The 24,712-nt window shown below is 43.9% G+C and overlaps 1 protein-coding gene across 8 annotated transcripts in view; it reads right to left on the bottom strand.

The window, feature by feature from the left end:
* The window catches only part of CACNB2 (calcium voltage-gated channel auxiliary subunit beta 2), a 1,556,216-nt gene that overhangs the window by 168,988 nt on the left and 1,362,516 nt on the right, over positions 1–24,712 (bottom strand). For all 8 annotated transcript variants that reach the window (XM_069648579.1, XM_069648581.1, XM_069648584.1 and 5 more), the window contains one exon: positions 22,788–22,868. In XM_069648579.1, coding sequence (XP_069504680.1) covers positions 22,788–22,868 — 81 coding nt within the window. The remainder of the gene's footprint in view (positions 1–22,787; positions 22,869–24,712) is intronic.

Here is a 24,712-nt window from a genome sequence, read left to right as displayed (position 1 = left end):
CTCCTCAGGCCCTGCACCAAATGCGGGCTACGGAATGTCTTTGTGGAAGACAAACATCTGCAGTGCCTTTACTGCCTGCACCCGGACCACATGGAGGTGGAGTGCGAGATATGCCTGGGCTTCTCAAAGAAGTTGATGAAAGACAGGCACAGCAGGCTGGCAGCATGGCTCAAATATAAGAAGGCCTCTGCCCTTTGCTCCGTGCAGGGGCATGCCTCAACCAGGACTGGCCGGTCCAAAGAGCGCTCTTCTAAGTCCTTTGAGGTCGCCCCATCCGTGGGGGTCCAAGACAAGGCCAAGAGCAGCGAATCCACCGGGTTCGCGGCTGCTGCGGGTCCCAGGTTGGATAGGCCACAATCACTATCACTGACCACTTTCATAACCAGCCGGCCATCGAGTTCCTCCTCAAAGAGGAAGTCATCCACCCCGGCCAAGTTCCGGGAGAAGTCAGACAGGCCTAGGCCGAGGAGGAGGAGGAGGAAGAGGCCGCACGGCCCAAACAGGCTCCACAAGCTCATCCAAAGTCCTCGTCGGCCACTTCATCGACAACTACGGTGACGATGACCGTGGCGGTGGGAGCCGATCTTATGAGGGTGGCTCCTGCAGCGACGAGGGTGTCCATGACCCCGCAGCGGGACATGACCGCAGAGGCATCAGAGAAGGCTGCAAGTAACCTGGGTCCCGGTCCAAGGCACTCAGGGTGGAAAAAAAGGGTGGGGGGGGTCGAGGAGGCACCGAAATGCTCAACCCATGGTCATTTCATCCATGGACGACGACGACCAAGAGTCCATTAATGCGGTCCACGACGATGACGACGGCGGCGGCGCAGGGCCTAGCGCTCTGTCGCTCCATCCACTGCCACAGAACATTTCCGTGGACATGGAAATGCTGGAGGAATGTAAGTTTCCAAAGTGAGACACTCAGCAGTGATTCAAGGGAAGTATTAATTCTTAGAAAGGTACACAGATTCATGGTACAGGCTCTCACTAAGAGCAATTGGGGTCACATTTTAGAACTTAGTATGACATTTAACTTGCACAAAGTATCCTTTCTGGGCTACAGAGGGAACCAGGATAGATCACATCATATCTGCTATATTAAACCATGGTAGCTATTTAAATGTCTATCAAGGAAGATTTAGGGATGCGTTTATGACCTTGAATTCATGTTTTGGGTTTAAACTATGTTCTTCCATTCAAACCGTGAAAAGTTTTAACATGATTGATAATGTCACCTGCATATGCAATTGTTTATTTGATAAAGTCATAAACCCACAAGCATTCTTGCAGTGCTTGACAAACATTGCATACACCACACTGCTTTTTTTCTTTATTCATTTTAATATTCTTTATTATGATTATGTGGAAGAATAATAACAACATAGTCAAGACCATACAGAAGACTAAATAAGTAGAGAACATTTGGAGAAAATATGAGCACCAGTCGGGCAAAATTGTCAAATGAGATGCTTGGGCAGAAAGACCAGGTAGGTTGGAGTAATAAAAGTAAGTGGACCCAACTAGGTAATAATACAAATTCTGTATGTACACATTAAGTGAATAAGTAGTGGACAGACAAGTGGGACAAACACGACCACAAGAGGAAGGAAGGTAGGGAGAGGGGCAAAATAATTGTTGAAATTGGGTCACAGTATAAACCAAGCAAAAGAAAACACAATGTGAAACTCCTTTTGAAGAGGAAAGGATGGTACAACAACGCAGGAAAGTGCATAACGGGTCTGCTTAGGAGCCATGGGATGTCGAGCAAAAGTGATCTAAGTAACTAATAAAGTGAGCCCATTTTGCATTATATTTGGGAATGGCATGAAGGTAGATGGCCATGCACTGTTCCATTCTCTGCACGTAAAATACATTGTCCCACCATCCCCTCACTGAGACGTTTTGCACATTTTTCCATATGGTAGTGGCAAGTTTGAGGGCTAGGGCAATAAGGAGGTCATAAAGTTTAGCTGAGTCCTGTAAATCTGCAGTAACAATAGCATGACTGCCCAGAAAGACATTAAAAAAGGAAAGGGGAATATCAACATCAAAGATTACATGAAGAAATTGCCACACCTCTTTCCAAAACTGGAGCACATGAGGACAATCATAAAACATATGCTTAAAGGAGGCGGAGGTTGCACCACAATTCCAGCATTTTTTGTCAGTCCCAAATTTTAATTTGGATAGTCTCAGAGGAGTTATAAAAGCTCTGTGGGTGAGGAAATACAGAAATTGCGTGATGTTAGCACAGGTGGAGATATTCTTTATTGCAGCAAATAGAAGAGACCAGGTTTTGTCGTCCAGAGTAACACCAAAGTCCAATTCCCAGTCGTATTGCATGGACCACTTGGTAGTGGGACGATCCATAATATACAAAACTTTGTAGTATTTAGCAGCAGGTACAGTGAAAGGCATGGTAAGAAGCAGGAGTCTGGATGCATCAGGTAGAAGAATAGAATTGGATGGACTATGCAACGCATCCAGACAAGCATTAACTAATTTAATGTAGAAGTTAAAATCTGAATCAGAGATAGAAAAAAGGCCTTGTAACTGCTGGAAAGATCGAGGAGAGCCATAATCCATAATGAGATAGAAGAATCTTATGCCCTTCAGTGCCCTGCCATTAATGGTGATAGCTTTATTGTGCCATAAAAAGGGAGAGAGATTCTGTGCGGGGGTTTTGAGGTTGGGGAAGAGAAACAATCTCAAGACAGAGAACGAAGCTTTGAAGGGGCTTGGAGAGATGGCCAAATACATAAATTAAGTCAGTAATGTCATATGGAAGTACCAGGCTTTTTTCCAATATGCACCAAGAGGGGGAATGAGAGGGAACAGGAGTGGTGAACCAGCAACAGGTCTATCTAAGTAAGAAAGCAGAGTGGTAAAGCTTAAAGTTGGGAAATCTGACCCCTCCATCCTCATACGATGCTTTTAATTTGCTAATAGCTATTATTTTACATTTCCCCACCCCCATGACCCCCTACAAAATTGAGAAGAATAGAATTAATGGATTAGAAAAGAGAAGCCGGTAGTAAGGTCGTCGTAGATGGGAAAGAACGATGGGGCACAGCATCATTTTAATGTTGTCAAGGAGACCTCACCAGGATAGAAAGAGGGGAGACCAGCCTAAAGTTAGTTCTTTAAGTCTATTGATGGGCAACTCTGCATTATTTTTAATAGTATCAGCCACAGAGGAGCTTGGGGTTTTTGAAATAAATCAATATGTCATCAGCATATGCCGCAATTTTAGTAATAATAAGGTTTCAAGGGATAAGATGTAGAGGATAGGGGAAAAGGGCAGCCCTGTTTAGTGCCTCTATGTAGGGGAAAGAAGGAAGAGAATACACCACTGATACAAATAGAGGATTAAGGGCAAGAGCAAAGAAAACCTGTAGGCAATATAAAATATTCCCCACAACCGTGCCATAAAATCCCTGTCGAAAGCTTTTTCTGATTCAAGCGCAATAGCAGCCTATCCTAGAAAATCTTTTTTAACAGCACACTTCTGATGACGGTATTATGATAAAAGGACCTGCTCTACAGGAAGTTGAACACAGACACTCTTTGGAGCCATTTTCAAACGATATGATGTGATGTGGCATTTATAACGTGTCTGTACACAAGTGTTTCTAGGCGTGACAAGACAAGGAGGGGGAAACAAAGGGAGGGGAAAATAATCTTTCTAGGCCTTGTATCACTCAGATCGCGCAAGTCCGGGGAAGACAGAAGGGGAGAAGTACAGTTAACTCACAATTGCAGCCAGTGGGTGGATCAGAGTGCAGAGAGAAGGGTTTGTAGGGTTGCAGATACAAACCCTTAAGTGCTGGGGAATCGGACGCAGTGCAAGGGCAAATGGACACAGCAATCTTGTTAAGAATTTGACACATCTCAGGAAATCAATGTTAAGATGGTTTTCAAGATCAAGTTTCTACTATGTTTTGGGGATAGTGACTTTACTTTGGCATCACACAATATGGCCACTGGGCTCATCACACAGCATCTTGCCCGGTGCTGTGGAGTATATCCCCCTAATCGTGGTGGACAAAGGCAGGTGGTCAGTCCTTGTAAAACTAGATTTATTGGTGGCCATCAACATCATGGTTCACGAGGTGAGAATGAGGGATCAAAAGTGAATTCAACCTTCTCTTTGTTGTGGCACATTAGACATGATATCTTGTGTCCTTGATATCTGATCACTCCTTGTGAGTTTGCAAGGGAATTCTTATTGTCTCGCTCCTTCTGATGTGCAAAGGATTACAATGCCAATAATAAACATTGCCATACAGATCCATATACTGCTCAACATAATGCTGAGTTCAGCTACGAAGATCCTTACCAGACAGTTTGCTTTTACTTGCTGTGTGTGTTAGGAAAGATTTTCTTTTTGCCGATTTTCTCCCATAGATGCCTATGGGACACCCTTTCGTCTTGCTTGTTTAAACCCTGTCCTGACCTTTTGGAGGTATGTAAAGCCACCTGTTACTTCCCTTACCCGTTTACTCATTCTTATGGGGAAACCGATCAGTCTCTCAGACTATGGGCCTTATTACGATTTGGGCGGTGCTGGTAAAATGCAGCGTTATTAACGTATACCACCGCATTATTGCATGAAAGTTGGAGAATTCCGCCGAAACCCCCCACTTAGCCCAATGGAGTCAAATAAATGTGAACTAACACTGCATACCACCACTTGTAATCTGGCAGTAATACTTTGCTACCCAGATACCACGAAACTCGTAATGATGCCATATGTCTATCTTTGTGCATTCTTGTATTGTTACAATTGCACACATAACCTTACAGTCCAGTTATGATACTTTGTATCCTTATATCTTTTTATATAATGGCTTTTTGGTTACTTTTATAATGTGCATAAAACAAGCTTGTGGCAGCAGTGATATTTTTACAGTTTTTGTAATTATTTATTTGTGTGCTTTTGCATTTACTGTGAATGCCTCCTAAGGTTGGTTAGCCCCGTTAGATGGCCGTGCCACAAAGCTTTTCTTCTTCCTGCCTTCTAGGGCCAGAAAATTCCTTTGATTGAAATCCCTTTCCTGGTGAAAGTTGTGGCTTTCTCAGGCTAACGGGTGGCTACTGTGTGTAGCCAGAGGAAGTAGCTGGGACTGCCTAGTCCCAATCTACATCTATGGTGCCTTAATGTCTGTTGCTGGGCAGATGTTGTGATCAGTGGCTATCCATTATTGGAATGGTGCAGATCCTTACCATTGGTGGGCTTGGGCATACTACCAGCCCAAATATTAGATAAATGGAGGGCTTCAGCAGCCATTCAACAGATCATGGTTAGTACCAAGATCTCTACAAAGAAGTGCTGCCTGCTGACGAAGACTCATGAATCTGACCAGCATCGACTCCAGTGCTGTCCCAGTGAAGCACTGCTTCTCATACTGATCTCAAGAAGACCATCTTTGTTGTTTCGACTCCAGGTCCAGTGGGAACAACTAGTCTCGATCCCTGCTCAATGATCCATGCCTTCTGCACCTTTGAAAATGTCCTTGGACCAACTGGTGGACTGACCAGCTCTCTCCTGGGCTATCGTGCTGCAGCTGTTGCTGGGCCGAGTCCATTTATTGTTCTGGATAGATTAGAGATAGCACTAAACTGATCATATGCAACCAGTTGAGTGAAGAGAGTAAGGAATTCCCGGAAGCCCTTGCATCGCTGATGGGTATAAGACCGGTAAAACAAGGGCCTCAAGGAAAACCTCTGGGGCACAAAACCCTTTAGCGCTAGTCTTGTGCTGCAGTGAAGTCGGGTCCAAGAATTGAGGTCTTCAGGAATATGAAACTGGTGCTTGGTAGTGCAGTGCTATAATGGCATGCAGCAATAGTCAAACAGCAAGATGGTACTAGCTGCAGCGTAGCACATTGAAGGATACAGGATCGGACGACACTGTGGAAGCAGAAGGCTGCAGTGGAGAGAGCAGGAGAGTGCTGGTGTTCTCTGGGATCAAGCTAAGGCAGAAAGGGACAGGTAAGGCAGAAAGGGACAGGATTAGCAGAAAGACACGTGCATAGAAAGGTAGGAGCAAGGGGATAACAGAGGCAAGATAGAACACAGGTAATCTAGTAATGAACTCGCAGTAAGTGTTTTGACAGGGAGCTAGCACCGCATCAGTATCCAAGGCAGCACTGACTATGAAGTCTTCCTGGTTTGGTAGTCGGCTTCCACCAACGTCATCACATTGATATGCAGCAACTAGACTGATGCATAGAATCCTTGCAGGCATGTGCACACCAGGAAGTGATCCATGGATCCTTCTCCACTGCTGCCACACTGACCAATGTCTGAAGAGAGATATAACAGTATGCCCCCTCCCAAAGGGGAAAGAACCCGGTTCACCAGGATGCAGCCTGTGGGACAGACACACCAATCTCTGGGGATAGACATACCCCTTCCAGTCCACCAGATACTGCAACTGTCCCCTGAAATATCAGGAATCAAAGATGCCAGAGACCTCAAATTCAGGACCGGTGGCAGTGTCCACCAGAGGAGGCTGTGGTCTTGTTTTCCGCTGAAAGTGATCAGCAACGTGGGACTTCAGTTGAGAAATATGAAACAGAATGTATCTTAGAACAGGGAGGAAGATGGTGTAGTTTATAAGCGACAGGACCTTTGGCAGCATAGATTTCAAAAGGACCAAAGAATATGGGTGAGAGTTTGGAGGGAACCATGTTTTGGGGAAGAAATCGTGAAGCCAACCAAACTCTTTCTCCAGGACTTAGATACAGAACCTGTGTACGATGCTGGTCCGGTAAGTGCATGTTCGTGTTGTAGTCAAGGCTGCAAGAGCAGTCATGTGTCCATTCTGTATGTCTGAAGTCTGTGCATCTATTGCAAGGAATCGAGTAGGGGTAGGAACCACTGAAGGAAAACCGGAGGCATTGTATCTATATGTACAGAAAAAGGGGCTTACTCCCAAGGCACAGTGTTTAGAATTATTATATGCAAATTCCGCTAGAGGTAAAGTTCTGCCCAATTGTATTGGGCCGCGGAAATAAAACATCTGAGATAGTCTTCCAACCTCTGATTTAATCTCCCCATCTGTCCATTGGTTTGTGGGTGAAATCCAGATTTGAGACCTCTCTCAATACCCAAAGTTTTGCAGACCACCTTCTAATATGCAGATGTATACTGGGATCCACAATCTAAAAGAATAGTGCCAGGCCCCTTAAGCACTGTGGGAGGCATCTGACTCCACAATAAATCCCTTGGTCTGATCAGGAATCTGTAGGATAGGAGCCTAAGTAAAGACTTATTTGAGGGATAGAAATGCCTTCCGGGCTCCAATTATATAATGCTCCTTTTTTGAGCAAAGCAGTCAGGGGAGAATCCTTCATGAGCAATTGGAGTTGAACTTTCTGTACAAATTAATATATCTCAAAAACCTTTGTAGTCTCTTCACTGATCCAGGGGATGGCCCATCTAGAATGGCAGACACTTTCTCTGGATCCATTGCAGTACCTTGAGACGAGAGAACATACCCAAGGAAAGTGACTTCTGAATGGTGGAATTCACATTTCTCGAGTTTGGTTTGTAGTCACTGTAATACGGTCTGTACATGTAAAATATGATCTGGGACAGACCAAGATAAAACCAGAATATTTTCTAAGTATACGATAAGAGTGGAGAAGCAAGCCAGCGAAAACAGTCCATAAATCTCTGGAAAACAGCAGGGACATTGGACAGACCAAATGGCATTACTTGATACTCATAGTGGCAGAAGGGGGTACGAAAGGCTGTCTTTCCCTCATCCCCAGCACGAATATGGATGAGATGATAAGCACCCCTCACATGAAGTTTGGTGTATATGGAAACCCCTATCACTGCTGTCTGGATGTAAGGAATGAGGGGCATGGGATAACGGTCAGGAATGGTGATCATGTTAGTCCCCGGTAGTCGATAGATGGACGTAATTCAGTGGTGTTCTTTTCTGGAATAAAAAACAAAGATTCCCTAGCCTTCGACTTGGATTCAGTTATTGGACCGTTCTTCAAATTGGTCTGTAAATACTCTTTCAGAACTATCTTTTCTTGTTTTGAGAGAATATACATGCGTCCAAAGGGACCTGGTTAATCCGGTATGGGCTCAAGAGTGCAGTCATCTCGTCAATGAGGAGGCAAAATCTTATATTGGATGTCTGAAAATACGTCCTGAAAAGATTGATAGGGCTCTGGAATTGTGTGGACGTTATCCACAAAGGTAGCTGGAGATACCGTAGGAATGGGTGCGGTTGCATAATGGAGATCTATTCATCAAGAAGTGGGAACACAGAATTCAGATCCAAGGAAAAGTGATCCTGCCATCCAGTTAATGAAAGGATTGGGACAGCTCAACCATGGTAATCCCAAATTGATTCGATACTGGGCAGCCTTAATGATGTCAAATAAAATCCTTTCTGAATTTGTGACGATATGCATAGATAGTGCAGTAGTCTGTTCCTTGATAAGACCCGAAATTAAAGGCATAACAACCACACCTTCTACTGGGATAGCTATATCTTTGAGAACTCTGGGAATACCCTTCTCTCTAGCCCACTGGTCATCAATAAATAGACCTGCAGCTCCGAAATCTGCTAGTGCAAGTGCATCATGCATCCACTCATGTTCTGTGTATGAAATCGTGACACTGAGAACTACCATGGACTGAATCAAGCGATGCATTTTCTGGTCTGGGGAACCAGACTGTCTGGGTAGCACGAGAGGACAATCGCGCACAAAATGTCCCTTGGATGCATAGTACGTGCATAATCCTAAAGTACGTCTTCGGTTCCTTTCTTTCATAGAGACCGGACCCTTGGCTACTCCCAGTTGCATTGGCTCCTCCTGTTCAGGACTCTTGGCTCTCACCCTGGTGTGATCACTGGTCTGTCTGGTAGACCGTCCTCTTTTCTTTTGCATTCTGCATGTCATTGTTTTAAGCCTTAAAACAATGACATGCAGAATACAAAAGAAAAGAGGAAGTCAAGTTGCATTACTAATGTTATCATTTTGCTGAAATTGGCAGAGCAAAGAACCTGGAAGACTTCGTCCTTCAATTCCTCAGTAAGACCTCTATGAAACAAGGTTATCAGGGTGTTGTCTGCCAATGCTGTTTCTGAGGCCATTTGTTTGAACTTGGTCACATAAGTCAATATATCCATAGACTCTTGTCTGAAGTTAAACAATTGTTCCTGTGCTGATATGTTTACCTCTCGTCTTCTGAACATGGCTCTGAAACTGTTAACAAAGGCTTGGTAGCAATCCAATGTGGGGTTGTTAGTTGTTACAAGAAGGGTGGACAATACCAAAGCCCCACCAGCAAGATGGGAAATCATATAGCCCACCCTGTCTCTTTCTGTAGGGAAAAAGGTGGCCTTAAAGGTGAATTGGATCATACAGGCATCCAAAATCTCTTAAATTATACAGGTCTCTTTCATATGTTCCTCCTGGCAATGGCCCTGGCGAGAGATCCGGTGGCCCTGGAGTACGTGCCATTTGTGGGTATTAATTAAAATGGTCCTGTTTTAAGGTTTGTACCTCAACAGTAAGACCCTGTACAGCGGCCACTAACTGGTGCATCTGATCCATAACATACAACAATAAGGTGCTGCTATCTTTTCTGGATAGACTAGAGATAACACTAACCTGATCTGATGCAAGAAGTTGAGTGAAGACAGTAAGGAATGCACCGAAACCCATGTGTCCCTGATGCGTCAAAGGTAAATTAAGGGACTCAGGCAAACCCTCTTGGCCAGAAAACACTGTAGCGCTAGTCTTGTGCTGCGGTGAAGTCAGGCCCAAGAATTGAAGTCCTCAGGAATATGAAACCGATGCTTGATAGTTAAGCGTTATGATGGTATGCAGCAATAGTAAAATAACAAGACGGAACTAGCTGGCACTGTAGAGGGAGAAGGCTGCAGCAGAGAGAGCAGGAGAACACTGGTGTTCACCCGGATACAGCTACGGCAGAAAGAGACAGGATTAGCAGAAGGTTGGGTGCGTGGAAAGGTAGAAACAAGGGGCGAACAGAGGCAAGATAGAAAATGGAAATCACTAAGCATTGTGACAAGGTACGTGTTAAAGCATTGGTAACCGAGGCAGTGCTGCCTTTGAAGTCTTCATGGTTTGGAAGACGGCTTTCACCGAAATCACGTTGATAGGCAGCAACTAAACTGCTGCATAGAATCCTTGCAGACATGCGCACACCAGGAAGTGCCCCATAGACCCTTCTCCACCACGGGCACACCGGCAAATGGCCTAAGCGGGAAATAACATCAATGGAATTAGGTGGATCTACAGCTCATGGAACAAGATGCCTGCTCATGCATTTTCAGCCTTCTTACATCAATGGAAGCTTTGCTGGGCCTGTTCCTCTGCTTGTACCCTAAATGTTGCCTGTGGCCGCATGACCATGGTGACTCACATTGCAACACTCCTTCAATCCCTGGAGATATCGCAAGGTGGTCTTCATCTTTCCTTGTGTGGGCATTCTACTGCAAGCTGTCTGGAAACAATTCTTAAGCACTGCGACCAACCAAAACGAAATCCTGCATCTGAAAGTGACTGCTGTACCCGCAAGCCCTGGCCCTCTCTTGACGAGAATAAGCAAAGAAGAGTGTGTCCAAAATGGATCCAATAAAACCACTGGTCTCCGGAAGAATCAGATTCATGGGGATAATGTTACATACCTGTTTCTACCCCCCATCCCCGTCATCCACAGGGTTATTTGGGTCTAAGGTCCTGCCCTTAAAACACTCTTTCCTGAACTCTGGTTGGTGGGGGCCTGGTCAAGGATCTCTTCTCAGGACTATCCTCGGGACAGGGTTTGAGTGTTTCTGCTTTCCTGAACTTTGACTCTCATTATTCATAACCACTGGCACTACAAATCTCTTTATAAACCTACCTCAAAAGTATCTAATTTGTAAATGGTGACTTTTTGGGCACAAGGTCCATAACCATCTTAGGGTTTGATTTTGTAAGAGCTAGGGAAGCTGTTCTGTGATTAGTGTAAAGAGTTCTTTCTAATTCTAAGGCACATGAGTACTTACCTGTTTTACACGGGTCATTGAATCAAATGTTATTCTATTTCTCCTAAGGGTGAATGTATATGGCATACATTACTTATCGTAATCATATTTATTATGCTTGTATCTGCTTAAATTTACATGCTTTGCATAGGCCAACATCTAGTGGTAGGTGCAGAGTATTGCATGACTTCTTTCCGAAGTTGGAAAAAGGACAGTGACTGGGCGTGTTTATAATACTATCCCTAGTGTGACGTGTACTGTACCCATGGTCCTTCACATGTTAAGAACCCTCACATTGTTTAGTTTCTGACAATAGGTAGCATGACGTGTGTGCTTGAGTACAGAAAGTTAAAGGAAGATGTAAGATGCCTATGTACCTTCAACTACAAGAGGAGAGAAAGGGGGGGGCACATGTAAATCTAAGCAGATACAAGCATCAGAAATACGATTACGGTAAGTAATGTATGCCTTCCGAGGATTGTGGACCTGCTTAGAATCACATGCTTGGCATAGACTAGTGAGCAGTACCCGAAGAAGGTGGTGGGTTGTTGGAAGGTACAGTGGCAAAAAAGATGTCTTAACACTGCCTGCCCCAACTGCAAATCACCCCTTGAAAGTGCATCTAAACAGTAATGCTGTGTGAAGGTGTGAAGTGAACTCCAAGTAGCTGCCTTGAAATAGCATTTAAGGGCACATTTGCAATGAAAGTTAGATGTTTTCTTGCACATTGAATAAACAGATTTGGATGCATTTGTCAATCCATTTTGAAACAGGCCATTTACGGACGGGATCCCTCTATCTTTCCGAGGGAAGTAAAACAAAGAATGTTTTCCTCAATGTTTTTGTTGTGTCTAGATAATACATCACTGCCTTCCTGATGTTTACTGTATGGAGGCTTCTTTCTGATGAATTTTGAGGCTTTTCAAAGAAAGTTGGAAGTTCGATGGATTGATTGACACAGAAATTTGAAATACATTTAGGAGAGAAACGTGGATATGTACGTAACACAACTTTGTCTTTGTGAATAATAAACGGATCTTGAACTGAGGGAGCTTGCACTTCACTGAATCTCCTAATGGAAGTGATAGAAACGAGAACACGTACAAGTGAGATGTTTAAGACTGGCTTTATGCATTGGCTCGAAGAGGTACCCCATGTGTTTTGTAAGGACAACAATAAGATCCCAACCTGGAGTGGGATTTGTAATTGGACGGTATAGTCGCTTAGCCCCTTCCATAAATGCTTTTACCACTGGGACTTTCCACGATGAGATTTCACTATGAGATGTGGTATATGCTGAAAAGTGCCACTAGATGAACTTTAAGCAATTTAAAAACTAAACCGGAATCCAACAGATAAAGCAGATAGTGTATGTGTTGGTGAGCAGTAAATGGGGTTGATGGGGAGTGTTCTGCACCACAAAACTAAGTCTTTCCATTTGTTGACGTATGAGTGTCTTGTATTGGGCTTACGTGCCTCCTTTAAGATGTCAATATATCTTTGGGGCAGGTTCAAGTGTCCAAATTCTATGACTTCAGGAGCCAAACTGCCAAGTTCAGTGTTTGTGGACATGGATGCAATGTTGTCCCCTGATGGTGGGATAACATCTAGTAAGGGCACAATAGTTTGACTGGTGTGCAAAGAGACGTTTTGAGCAGGTGTGAGATCCATGGTTCCCAAGCCCACATTGGTGCTATCAGGATAGGTGTGATTTGTTCCTGATGCATCTTGTGAACTATTTTGTTGAGAAGATTTGTTGGTGGGGGCGCGGGGGAAGCATATGCAAATCTCCCTAACCAATTCATCCACAGTGTGTTTCCCATGGACACTGTCTGGGGTCTACCTGGATGCATCGTCTGGGCATTGTGCGTTGTCTTGTGTTGCAAAGAGATCTATATCTGGTTGACCCCATTTTGTAAAGATGTTGTCACGCTGCGGTGCTGACAGTAAGGACAAGAACTGTTTTATTTGCTAGCTGGTGTTGAAACGCTTCTAACGGTTGATTTGCATATTTTCCCTTTAAAAGTTCCTCCTTTGTCCACCACTGCAGAGATTGAACAAGGGATTGCGAAACCACCATTAGATCATCACATAGACCACTTGACGGTGACCATTGTTTTGCTTGCATAGAGTGCATGTATAGACAAGTGTGTGGTAGCAGGTAAATAGATGAAGCCATATTTTACGCAAAGGCACATTGCCTTACGTACAGTTGGTTAAGATTTTCATGGCAATGATAAATCTTCCTGGCCTGTGTTAACACCAGTACCTTTTCCTTTTACTGCTGGATTCTTTTTCCGTTTATCTCTGTGAGTGGGAACCTTTTTCCACTCTCACAGAATCTTGTACTCTTTTTATGGGTGTCTTTTTTAAGACTCTCCATAGTGTCTTTTAAAAGTTATCCCCTGACAACATTTTGGCAAGAAGTGCCTATTGTTGCTGGGTTGCCCAAACGGCTCCCCTTTTAACTTTCTCTGGCTAACCTTGTGAGAACTACAGTTCCCAAGGGTAGAAAGGATCTTGGATCTTCTTTACATTTTGTTAGGTGAGGCCAGCAACCCCCACCTCCTCCCAACCTCCCACCTTATGTGGAGTGCTGGGGAGATCGAGTATCTCCTTTCTCATTTTAAATGTAACATTTATGTCACAAGGACAAACATACCATTAATGGCTGGTGGCAGTGCACCTTTTTATTAATTCGATGCACCTTTACCATGGACTGTTTGCACAGCAACCATGGGTGCCCATTTTACTAAAATGGGGCTGTCTTCTTTTATTTTGCCATTTTAGTGTTCCTTGTCCTTTCTTGTTCCTTCCCCTGACCTCCAGGGTGGGAAATTCCTTTGTGTGATTTTTATCTTCGGCGGGAGTCCAAAACTCTGCAGTCCTTTGTCTTCCAGCCGGATTTGGAGAATCCATTTGAAACAGGGAGGCTGGCTGTCCTGAAAGGATTGCCATTCCCGCAAGTTTGAATGTTGCAAGGATGTTTGATTGGCTGGGTCCTGCATAAAAGTCCAATCCGGGAGGTAGTTGATCACGGGAACAAAAACCGAAGAGGAAGATTAAGAATTTGTGGCTGAAACGATTTCCAGTGACTGGAGAGCCTGCTGTGTAATCAGAATCTGCTATTACCCTTCCTTCCTATCGAGCTGGGGACTCCGAAAATGATGACCCCCGACCCAGAGCGTAGTGAGACCGAATCTCGCTGAAATGTGTGCAATCTGAAAGTTACCTGGCCTAGTAAGATCGCTGTCCGTCTTCCCTCTGTTCCCCCTCCCTTGCCTCGTCATGCCTTGAAACACCTGTGTATAGGCACGTTATATATGCCATATCATATCCTGCTGTACCTCCAGAGACATGAATCAAGTCCAAAAAGTCCCTTGGCCAGAGTGCTGGACCTTGTAAACGATGAGAATCCGACCAGCGATATTTTGTCTTCTTCAGTGCTCGTGAAAAAGGTGCCAAATTCACAGAACCACATCCAGCCATGAGGAAAACCTTGTCTAGAGCCTTCCCCATGATCCTTGCTGCAAAAATCCTTCCAGGGTGCTGCCTTCTTGATGAAGGAATTCAATGACCAGGTTTTTTGCTGCAGATCCTGAAGTCCTCCTGCTGCAAAATCTTCTTCTGTGCTGAGGTACTGTGCTGGATTGGGTATTTACTTACCTTAAGTCTCTTGTGTTTCCTGTGCAGTTTTGGGGTGTTTTCTGTGATTGGTAGGCCTCTCATCCAACTCACCCAAGCCCACTGCTGGAATCCTGCTAGGGTGTCTTCTCTGATGTCGCTGGACCCTCAACTAACTCTAAAGTAGAATACCTTCTTGTTTGAACAGTCTTCCTCTGGAACTCTGAACTTTACCTGCAACTGAGCCCTGTCTCATCCTGCCTACAGCTGGCTCCTCGACCACTAGGGTGTCTCTTCTGCCTCCCAGAGAACTCATGCACTAGAATTGGGAAGGGCTGGATACTTTAAGGTGTCTGCCTTGAAAAGTAAAACAAGCTTTAAAAAGTTTACTTGTAAATTCGTTAGTTGGTAACTTTAAACTCTCACAGTGAATAGTTACAAAAAGTTATTACTTATCTTTGATATGTTTTGCCATTCTGAAAAAAATCTAAAGGATTTGCTTAACTTCGATAAACTCTATGCCATCAAGTATTTTCAAAGTCTGTCTTTCCTTAGAAACTGTTTCGCCATTCTAACAGAAAGTGGGTAAAGGGTTAACTTATATACCCGTGAATTAGTTTCCCCTCTTCCCCAAAGTAATGCTGTTGGTTTCACATTATTATTCCTGTTAGGATAATTGTATGAGTGTCCCAATGTGTGTCTTGCTTCCCTTGCCTTGCTGTTAGCCTGTGCAGAATAAGTCTGCCTAGATCATAATTACCTTTTAGGTTGCTGGTAGCTCCTGACAAAAGCATATAGGTTTTACGTACCTTGAGTATAACTGTGTTATCCTAAAATAAGTTAGTTATTGCTTCCCTTAGGCTGTGAACTGAAAAGCAACTGTAAACGAATACTACACCCCAAGGTCCAACTCCCCTAGAATAACTGTTATCCTGAATCCAAGTTATAGAGGTTTTACTGTTCCACTATTCTGAAAAGTATATTGTCCAGTTGACTTACTATGCGATTTCTTGCTGAGCGTCACGGTACAACTGTTAGGGTTTACTACCCTGTATTACTGTAAGTAATCCAAAAGTAACCATTGGTTTTGACGCCCCTAGAAAAACTGTTAGGTGTTCCAAATAAGGTTATATGCTTTGGTCTGAGCACCTTCAAGCATAGTGTTGTGTTTTTATGTTTGTGGTTATATATAATGTAATAGTACTCATTTCCCCCAAGATTTATTTTTTACAATAAATAGTGTTAGTGTTTTCTTTGGACCATTTTTATTACATTTTCTTTGTACTGATTCTACAGCCCTCCCTCCTAAGATACGCCTGGCTGCTCTGTCTACGCTACCCTGATCTCAGGTGGTACAGCCTTATTCTAAGAGTTGAGTTTTGTACTGTCTCTTGTACTGGTATTACTAAGCCCTTAGTTGGATTCAGAAAAACTGTCCCAACAACGACTGGCTATATAATGTGGAATCTGAAATAGCATGTTTTTTACCCTCTTGTTGGAGGCAAAGACTAATGCATCTTCTGTCTGCTTCAAGAAACTGTTTTATCTGACTTGGAACAAGTCTTGATTGATTTCTCATTGATTGAGAATCCCAATTGGAAAAGAAGGTTGATTTTGTCTTGGGTGTTCCATTGGCACGCCTGTGGCGTGTCCCCTGTTACTAGCCAGTCATTTAGATACAGGTACACTGGAAAAGACTGTCTGCGCATGTGTGCCTGCGCTACTCCAAGCACTTTGGTGAATACCTTTGGCTCAACGGCTATGCCGAAGGTAAGTGCTTTGAATTGGTAGTGGATCGTTCCGACCCTGAAATGTAGGTACTTTCTGTGCACTGGCAACATTGAAATATGAACCTATGCATCTTTCATGTCCAATATTGCCATGCATTCCCCATGATTTAGTAGTGCAATTACTTACTGCAGTGTTCTCATTCTGAATTTTTGCGGACACCCATATATTTTTGCAGGACAGGGTGCATGCTTAAATCCTTTTTGGGGACAAGAATAAATACATTTGTTTACGTTTATAACTTTATTCGGAAGGCAGGCCTCCATCAAAGTACAGTTTACAATACAAAATATAAAAACACAATATTGCATTAATATCTACATTAATCTCAGTAGATAAGAACATTTTGTTTAAAAAAGGCATGTGATAATAAAACCAGTGACCATTTGTGAAAACCACAGCCTAGACACGTCCCATCCGGGCTACAGCTTTCCCATTTTTAGACCCCAGCGTTCTCTTTTTCAGTGCAGATCTTAAATATTTTGAGACTAATAACACATGTTCAGGCAGGGTACAAAATTTCAGGTCTTGGATGGCTAAAGGAGTTGGAAAGTTCACTAGGTGGCGCCAGACTGGGGCAAGCCAACACCCCCTTGCCAGGGAGTGGGCTTTGCAAAAAAAAGAAAAGATGCTCCTCATCCTCACGCCCTCCTTGGCAGAGGGGACATGCGGGTGAGGAACTAGGCCCACTCTTCCACTTAGAAGACTCATGGGCCAATGGGAGTATGCCTAATCAGAACTTGGCAAACCAGGATAAAAATGTTGCTGACATCGAGAGGTCCGAGTATACCTCCGACCCCCACACATTTATTTATCTCTAGAAGCAGAACCAGCTCTATCGCTGCCTTTGCAGTAGTGTTAGTATTTCTGTTTGTAGAATCAAGTGATGCTCTTGCATCATTCTTTTTGATCTTGTGAATGGTGGCAATGTGCTTCTAGGAAATCGATAGAATACCCTTTGGCCACTGTTGATGACACCCACTGGTCTGATGTTATGCCCTCTCATGAGTGCATGAATTTAGTAATACAACCCCAAACTTGGATACATGGCAGGGGACCTGAGTGAGTGAGTCATTTGCTGGAGGGGGCAGAGGAGCATCTAGTGGCTACACTCCTACCGCAACCTTTGGCTTGTCTAAAACACTGTTGGTATGATGTGTGAAATGTGGAAGATTGTCCCTGAGATGTATACCATGGGGAGGAACATGTTGTATACCCAGATTGAGTGGACCATAAGTAACCCTGGGCACAATACTGAAGGGTAATGAACACCCCGCGTTGAATGTAAGTCTTGTTAGAGATCTGACCTAAAGTCTTTTAAGTCTCATGTTCTTTTTTTGATTTTTCAAACCCCTCATCTATTGCTTTACCAAACAGGACAGAGTCTTCTATAAGCATATTATTAAGGTTAGCCTGTGTTTCAGGATTAAAGCCAGAATTGCAAAGCCAGGAATGGCTTTTCAGAAATGTACCCTCTGCTATAATTCTGTCTGCAGTTTCAGCAGCATCTAGGGTGTGTTTAAGGATGTTATGGGCCACTTGTTTGCCCTCTGTGACAATATTTAATAACTGTAATTTGAGCGGTGCATGAATTGCATCTAAGTTGTTCAGAAGTAAGTCCCATTGTGCATTGTTGTAACTCGCTAGTAACGTAGTGTTAGCTATATGGGTAGAGTAAGCTGCAGAAGTGGGAACTCTTTTCTCCAGGGCATAACGTTTTTTAGACTATTCATCAGGTGGAGTCTCAGCATTTAATAAAGGGATGCCTCCCTGCCTGCTTTCTTGTTGTGATATCTACTGGGGAATCTGGTTTGACATGGCGCCTAGTATAAAGTGTGTCTGTAGGAGCGGGTTTAAACACTTTTTCAACCCCTGGGTTAAGTGCATGCACAGGGGATTGTGTAGTTAAAGAAGGTTTTATCCTTTTCTTCAGTGCTGTCTACAAAGTCTGTGTCCTGAACAGACTCCTGAGTTTGTATTTTAAAATGACCCACTGCCCTTGTGAGCAAATCATTAAACAGCTTGTCGTCTAGTGGGGATGTGGTGCCAGGTTTGTGAGTGGAATCGGGAGACTGTAAAAATAGTGACATCTAGGTCATCTGGGTCGTAGTAGGTAGGATCATAAGAATCATCATACCATGTCCCTTAGCCATCATCCCCTTGATTAGGATAATCCTCCTGATTATCATGATGGAGAGCATCAGGACATACGTCATGTTGGGACTGGTCTGTTACATCAATGACGGTGAAGGTGATGTGTGAGAAGTGGGTAACCTAGGAGATTTAGGCAAAGGTTCCCCTTCCTCTAAATATAATGTGTTCTGTCTGACACAGAGTTTCTGCGAGAGGAAAGACATTAGCCTATGGGTCAATAGCAGAGATTGTGCAGTCTTTGTATGGGGTGTTACTGCAACAATTGCAACTGGTGTGGATGAGAGGGTATCCCTGGGGTGTTCCAGAGATGGTTCTATGTGTTTTTCCCTGCCTGTGTTTTGTTGGTTTTAGTTTTTTCAACTGCTGTTTCGATAGGATGTGAAACAGGTTCCATCGTAGATTTATGCACAGCAATCAGCATCTGTTCTTGTGATTTACCATGCGATGGACGCACGTGCGATAGCACAGCAAGCTTCTGACACAAGGTATCGAAGATTTCGGCATATCTTCAATTGCCGTGTGGCCTTTTTCCGATGAATCTGTTGAACACCAGCCAGGGGATGTGTGTTTATGGTGCTTGTATGTCTATGTGTGCCCTTGTCACCAGGTGTTGTCCCCATAGCAGAGCGCGGGCCCTGCCTTCCCGGCATGTCTTCGGCATCCGAATTTGAGCAGTAGCTGCCTTGGTCCTCATCTTCTGATGCAACAGTGCCAGTGGGTGAACTGGATTCAGCATGCATAGCATAGTCCGCCCACCATTTGGTGCATCTCTCCTTGAGCGTCTTGGGTCAAAGAGCTTACACGACACAAAATGCTGTTGAGAATGGTCACGGGAAAGACAGTGGTTATACACTCGATGAGTGTCTTTCCACAGAAATGTGTTATTACAAGGAGGACACATTTTAAATGGAGTCCTTTCCATGTTGAAAAATAAATGCAAAGGAAGCTAGATAAATGTTGGTAATGGAGAAAGTATGTAAATGTTGATCCCCACACTCTCCCTACAGCAAGGCCGAAGCCTGATATTGGCCGCAGCCAGTCAGAGAAGTTGAAGAGTCTGTCAAAAGTCTTCGGTCGGTGGTCGATGAAGCCACTTGTCGAAAACGTGTGTCGAGGAAGCATCCATCGAGAAGTATAACGATTAGTTTTAATTAACAATATCAAAGTAGCTAAAGCTACGAACTATGCATAATAGTGACCAACCACAATGGCAGAAAAAAAACAATCCGAGGAACCTCAACGTGTGAAGGACCGTGGGCATAGTACATGTCACACTAGGGATAGTATTACAAACACTCCCAGACATGTCCCTTTTCGAACTTCGAAAACAAGTCATGCAATAGTATTCACCTACACTAGAGGCCGGCCTATGCAAAGCATGTGATTCTAAGGAGATCCACAAACCTCAGAAATGTGTTTGTGTTTAAATATTTGAATAAAGGTTTCATTTGCTTATTGTGTATTTTAAAGGCATAATAAACTACTGCATATGCTTGGCCTTCGAACTGGAATTACTTGTGTTGCTCCGTTTGTACTAATTGTAGCCCTACACCATTCTCAAACCCTACCTGAGACTGAGCCTTGCCGCTCTCCTACCTTACCTTGATTGGTTTTCGCTAACCTGTCAGTGTTATCCCTATTCACCAAAATGGGGGGGCATCCCAAAATCATCCCCCTAGATCTGATATTGGAAATCCACCTTAACAGTGTGGGTGAAAAGAAATCATTGTAATTCACCTCTATCATGAGCGTGATTATGACTGTCAGGTAAGAGTGGTGACCTACCCCTTGGTAGAGGAATCATATGCTCTCACTCATAATCTCAGTCAGTTGTTACCTCATCCAAAACACATTGCACACAACTCGGCTAATTGAAAATGGCTTGTGATGTCAGGCAACGTCCCAGCTGATCACAGGGCTCAACATGTGGATTTTATGTCTTGGCATTTCCAGCCACTGGGCTCACTGGACGTCTCTGACACACCTTTCTTCTTCACCCCCAAACCTCTTTATTTACCTCTTCACCTTTTACTGCCATACATGCTGGCACAGCCTGCCTGCAAAACTCCACAAACCACCTCCTGTACTTACCCATCTAATGCCGACACCGTTTCCTCCCCACCACACCCTGACTAATGAACGATGGGCTCCACCGAACGAGAGAGGGACTAGAAACATTTGCATTCACCTTTTATTCCTTGGCGTACATCTACTTTTCTAACTTAAGAAATGGCCACAATCTAAAACATAAAAAATATTGGAACCCTAACTTGCATGCCAGTTTTCTTGTAGCTATAACCTCCAAGTTGGGGAGCTTTAGTACCTTGTAACAGTGACTGGGATGTTGATTTACTATTATCAGTATTTCATATTTTAACTTGCAACCAAAACATTACCACCAGGTAACGGTGCAGGGGAAGAGACAACGTCAGGGCATCACTGCTCCCAGATCTGACTGCTCCCAGATCTGGGGATACTGCTAAATGAATAGTGTCCAACTGTAGCTACATTAGGCATGTGCAATGTGTTAGTTGATTGAATTGTTATTTAATATGCGCCTATACACAAGTGTTTCAAGGCGTAACAAAGCAAGGGAGGGGGAACAACGGGAGGAAAAGACAACAATCTTACTAGGCCTTGTGTCATTGAGATTAATGCAAGTGCGCAACACGAAGTGCAGGGGGAAAGGTACAGGTAAAATGCACCCAGAGCAGTAGGGCCCTGAATTATGTGCAAGGAAGGCCGGGACTTCAGGGGGCAATCCCAGCCCGGTAATGCAAGGTTAGCTAGGTGGAAGTGCAAGTTGGGCCAGGTGGCAAGTGCAGGGATACTGGTCAGGGGGGACCTGGTGTCCTGTAAGACTCAAAGGATACAGAGCAGCCAGTTAGCACATATAGTGGGAGCAAGGGAAGGTTAGCAGGGAAGAGGGAGCAAGAAATAAGAGGAGAGAAGGGAGGTATTGACGGGCTCCCGGAACTTAAGGAGATCCGGCTCAAGGAGGAGAGAGGTAGGAGGCCATTCCAGAGGGAGGCACCTGCAAAGGAGAGAGATCTAGTCCCCATTCTCTGCTCTGCTTGGAGAAGCACCTCACCCACATAGTTAGGAGTAGACGAGCAAAGGGTTTTAGGCGGAAGGTACTTAGGAAGAGAATTGAAGGTAGTGAGGGCCACGGCCCCAGAAAGCCTTGTGGACGATGCGGAGGATCTTAAACTTGATCCTTGCAGCCACCCCGAGCCAGTGGAGGGATTTCAGGGCCAGAGAGATGCAGTCCCTGGGCTTCAGGCCAAGGAAAAGTCATGCATTACTGTTCTGGATGAGTTGAAGAGGGCGAAGTGTAGAGATAGGCAGATTGAGAAAGATGCTGTTACAATAGTCCAGTCTAGAGAGAACCAGGGCTCGGGATACAGAGAACTTCTGGGGGGAACGTGAGAAAAGGAAGAATACCTCTGAGGAGGAACAGCTAGAAACGGGCCTTCTTGGCAAGGTCAGTGATGTGTGGAGAGAAGGAGAGAGTGAAGTCGAAGATGGCCCCAAGGTTGTTTTGCCTCACAAGAGGGTGAGGGCAGAGGGCCCAAGGGGGGCAGCCAGAGTGAGAGAGAAAAAGTGGGAGCAGGGGTCCCAATGAGAAGGATCTCAGTTTTACTGGCATTAAGACCGAGATCATTAGAGGCACTCCATGCCTGAATAGTGGATAGTCCGGGATGAGCGAGGAGGAGGCGGCCGAGGGTAGCCTGAGAGAGAGCTGCGTGTCATCCGCATAACACTGAAAGTTACAGAAATAAATAGTGTTCAGGAGGGCTCAAGAGTCCAGATAGACATTGAAGAGCCACGGGGAGAGGACAGATCCCTCGGGAACATCCCATGTGGAGAGAGAGGTGGTGGAGAGAAAGGACCCAAGCTGAACCTGGGAAGGTCGGTCCAGGAGGAAGGAGGTCAGCCACGCCAGTTCAATTGCAAGGGAATTTCCGGACTTCAGATATGTTTATTGGGATATGCCTCCTCTATTTACCCCAGTGGATAGACCTCAGTAAATATGCTTCAGATACAGGTTTTCATGGTCCCTTGTATATTCCTTAGTTTGACTTGCATAGGGTATTGATTATGTATTCCCTAGCACACTGTGTCAGATTAATCAGACACTCTATATCTGTGTTCAGAAATCATGAAGACGTTGTTATGATATGTTAGCTTACCTCATATCCCTTCAAGGAAGGCCCCACTAGGACTACAGGTCGCATTGAAGGCACTACATCGTAGGGAGGAATGTGCTCTGTCTGTTCAAAGAGAAGATACAATCAACATTCTGTTGCAATACTTTAGAACTGATGATGTTTAATTCATGCAACACCACCTACTGCGAACTATTAAAAACATTAAAAAACAATTCTTCTCTAATGCACATCATGACCGTCTATAACTCTCAGTTTGTACATATTGTTGAAAAGATGAGCAGAGCATGGAAAAGTATGTTGAATTTTATTACCTATGCCACAAGGCTTCAATTTCCTGCAATTTCGATAACTTTAAAGCAGAAGTGACCCCCAAGTAATTATTCTTCTCTCTACTAAAGAAAGGTTTCTTCTTTCAGATAAGAGTTCACTTTTGGCCAATGGGCATCTTAATAAGGGGCATATCTGAGAGGCTACACACAGAGTTCTTGTGGAATTCTTTTTCACAAGAGCCTCCTCTAATTCAGTTCAGTTTGCCAAGGGGAGAACTATAGAATATTTTACCAAATGTATAAAACACAAATATGGCACTAGCCATACCCTGCACTCTCACTGACAGAAATATGATTATGTTATTTCTCCTCTCAAATGGCCTTTGAAATTGGGGCTTTTTCTACATCTATTTTGAAGTTAAGCTACATTTGATTAATAAAAGTCATAAATTCCTGCAAAAGCTGCAAGAAAAAGGGCATGCTTCCTCACATGTGCACATTGCTACAATTAATGCATTCACACTGTTTGGAAACGAAGCATTTTAAGATGAAAAGCCTCATTTTAATGGATTTCTCTGCTTCACCCAGATGCTGCTAGGGGACAGCATGACCATCAGGCCAGTATCTCTCTCAATTATAGAAACCAGTGCTATGTTTGCTGTTTCTCTCCTTCTCTCTCTGGACTTCATCCACAATTATTATGTATTCTTTCCCACAATGAAGAATAACTTTGGTGAATTCCATGGTCAGTCTATACATGCAGAATTTGGAAATGTACAAGTATACAGTGATATCATGCATCCTGTTCCAAATTTGACTAATCCAAATTAAGGTTTCACTTGTAAACTGCGGGTCCGAGGCCTGTATGTCTTTGCAAGCTCATGTTAATAGACTTGCCTATTCTTTGGCATCTCCTGATCAGCAGACATTGTTTTGAAAGAGTAGCCATAAAGTGTGGCAAAAGAGGCCCTTTATTATTATTCTTGACTACTGTTTGGATTTTTTCTCCTCAATGCCCTCCTGTTGATCAGCAGGCAACAGTAGATAAAGAAGAAAACAGGTACGGGGCAGCATACTTCATGAAATAGGGAAGATGGTGGGGTAACTCTTTCCATTAAGACCGTAAGTTGGAGGACCGGATTGCACCTCTGCTGTTTCCACACTGGAAACAATGATGGACGAGCATCCATGCATCTAATGCATTGTCACCTTTTCAAAGAAGTAGGGAGCAGGATGTCTTTGCTCATTCGAGTACATCTGAATGTGGTACCGTTCTTTCCAGATTGAATCAGGCACAGAGAAGTACACATTAAAGGGAAACCGAGTTAGCTAGGTTGTGGTGATAAAGCGAAGGGAGAGAATTAGTGAAATATTACATCACAGAGACCTGCTATTTAGATTTTAAAACTGAATATGGCAGGGCTTGCCAGTCTTAAATTAACTTATAAACATGCAGAGGGCACTCTGTATATGGGCATGGTGAAGCTTTTGGAAAACGTAGGGTTTTTTTTCTGTTTATCAACAGACGGAGCCTTCTACCCACACTTTCCACTATAAAAGAAAGAATTCACGAAAGCTGTATGGATCTGGATGAGGGTGGTGGATTTCGAGGCTGGTAAGTAATGGCTCTGCTATGTTAACATGTGGTTTACATTGAAGGATTTAGCTAAGTGAGAG

Source organism: Ambystoma mexicanum, chromosome 2q (genome assembly GCF_040938575.1).
Source record: "Ambystoma mexicanum isolate Mex_15411 chromosome 2q, UKY_AmexF1_1, whole genome shotgun sequence".
In the NCBI taxonomy this organism is placed as follows: domain Eukaryota; kingdom Metazoa; phylum Chordata; class Amphibia; order Caudata; family Ambystomatidae; genus Ambystoma; species Ambystoma mexicanum.
This window is presented reverse-complemented; position numbering and strand designations above follow the sequence as displayed.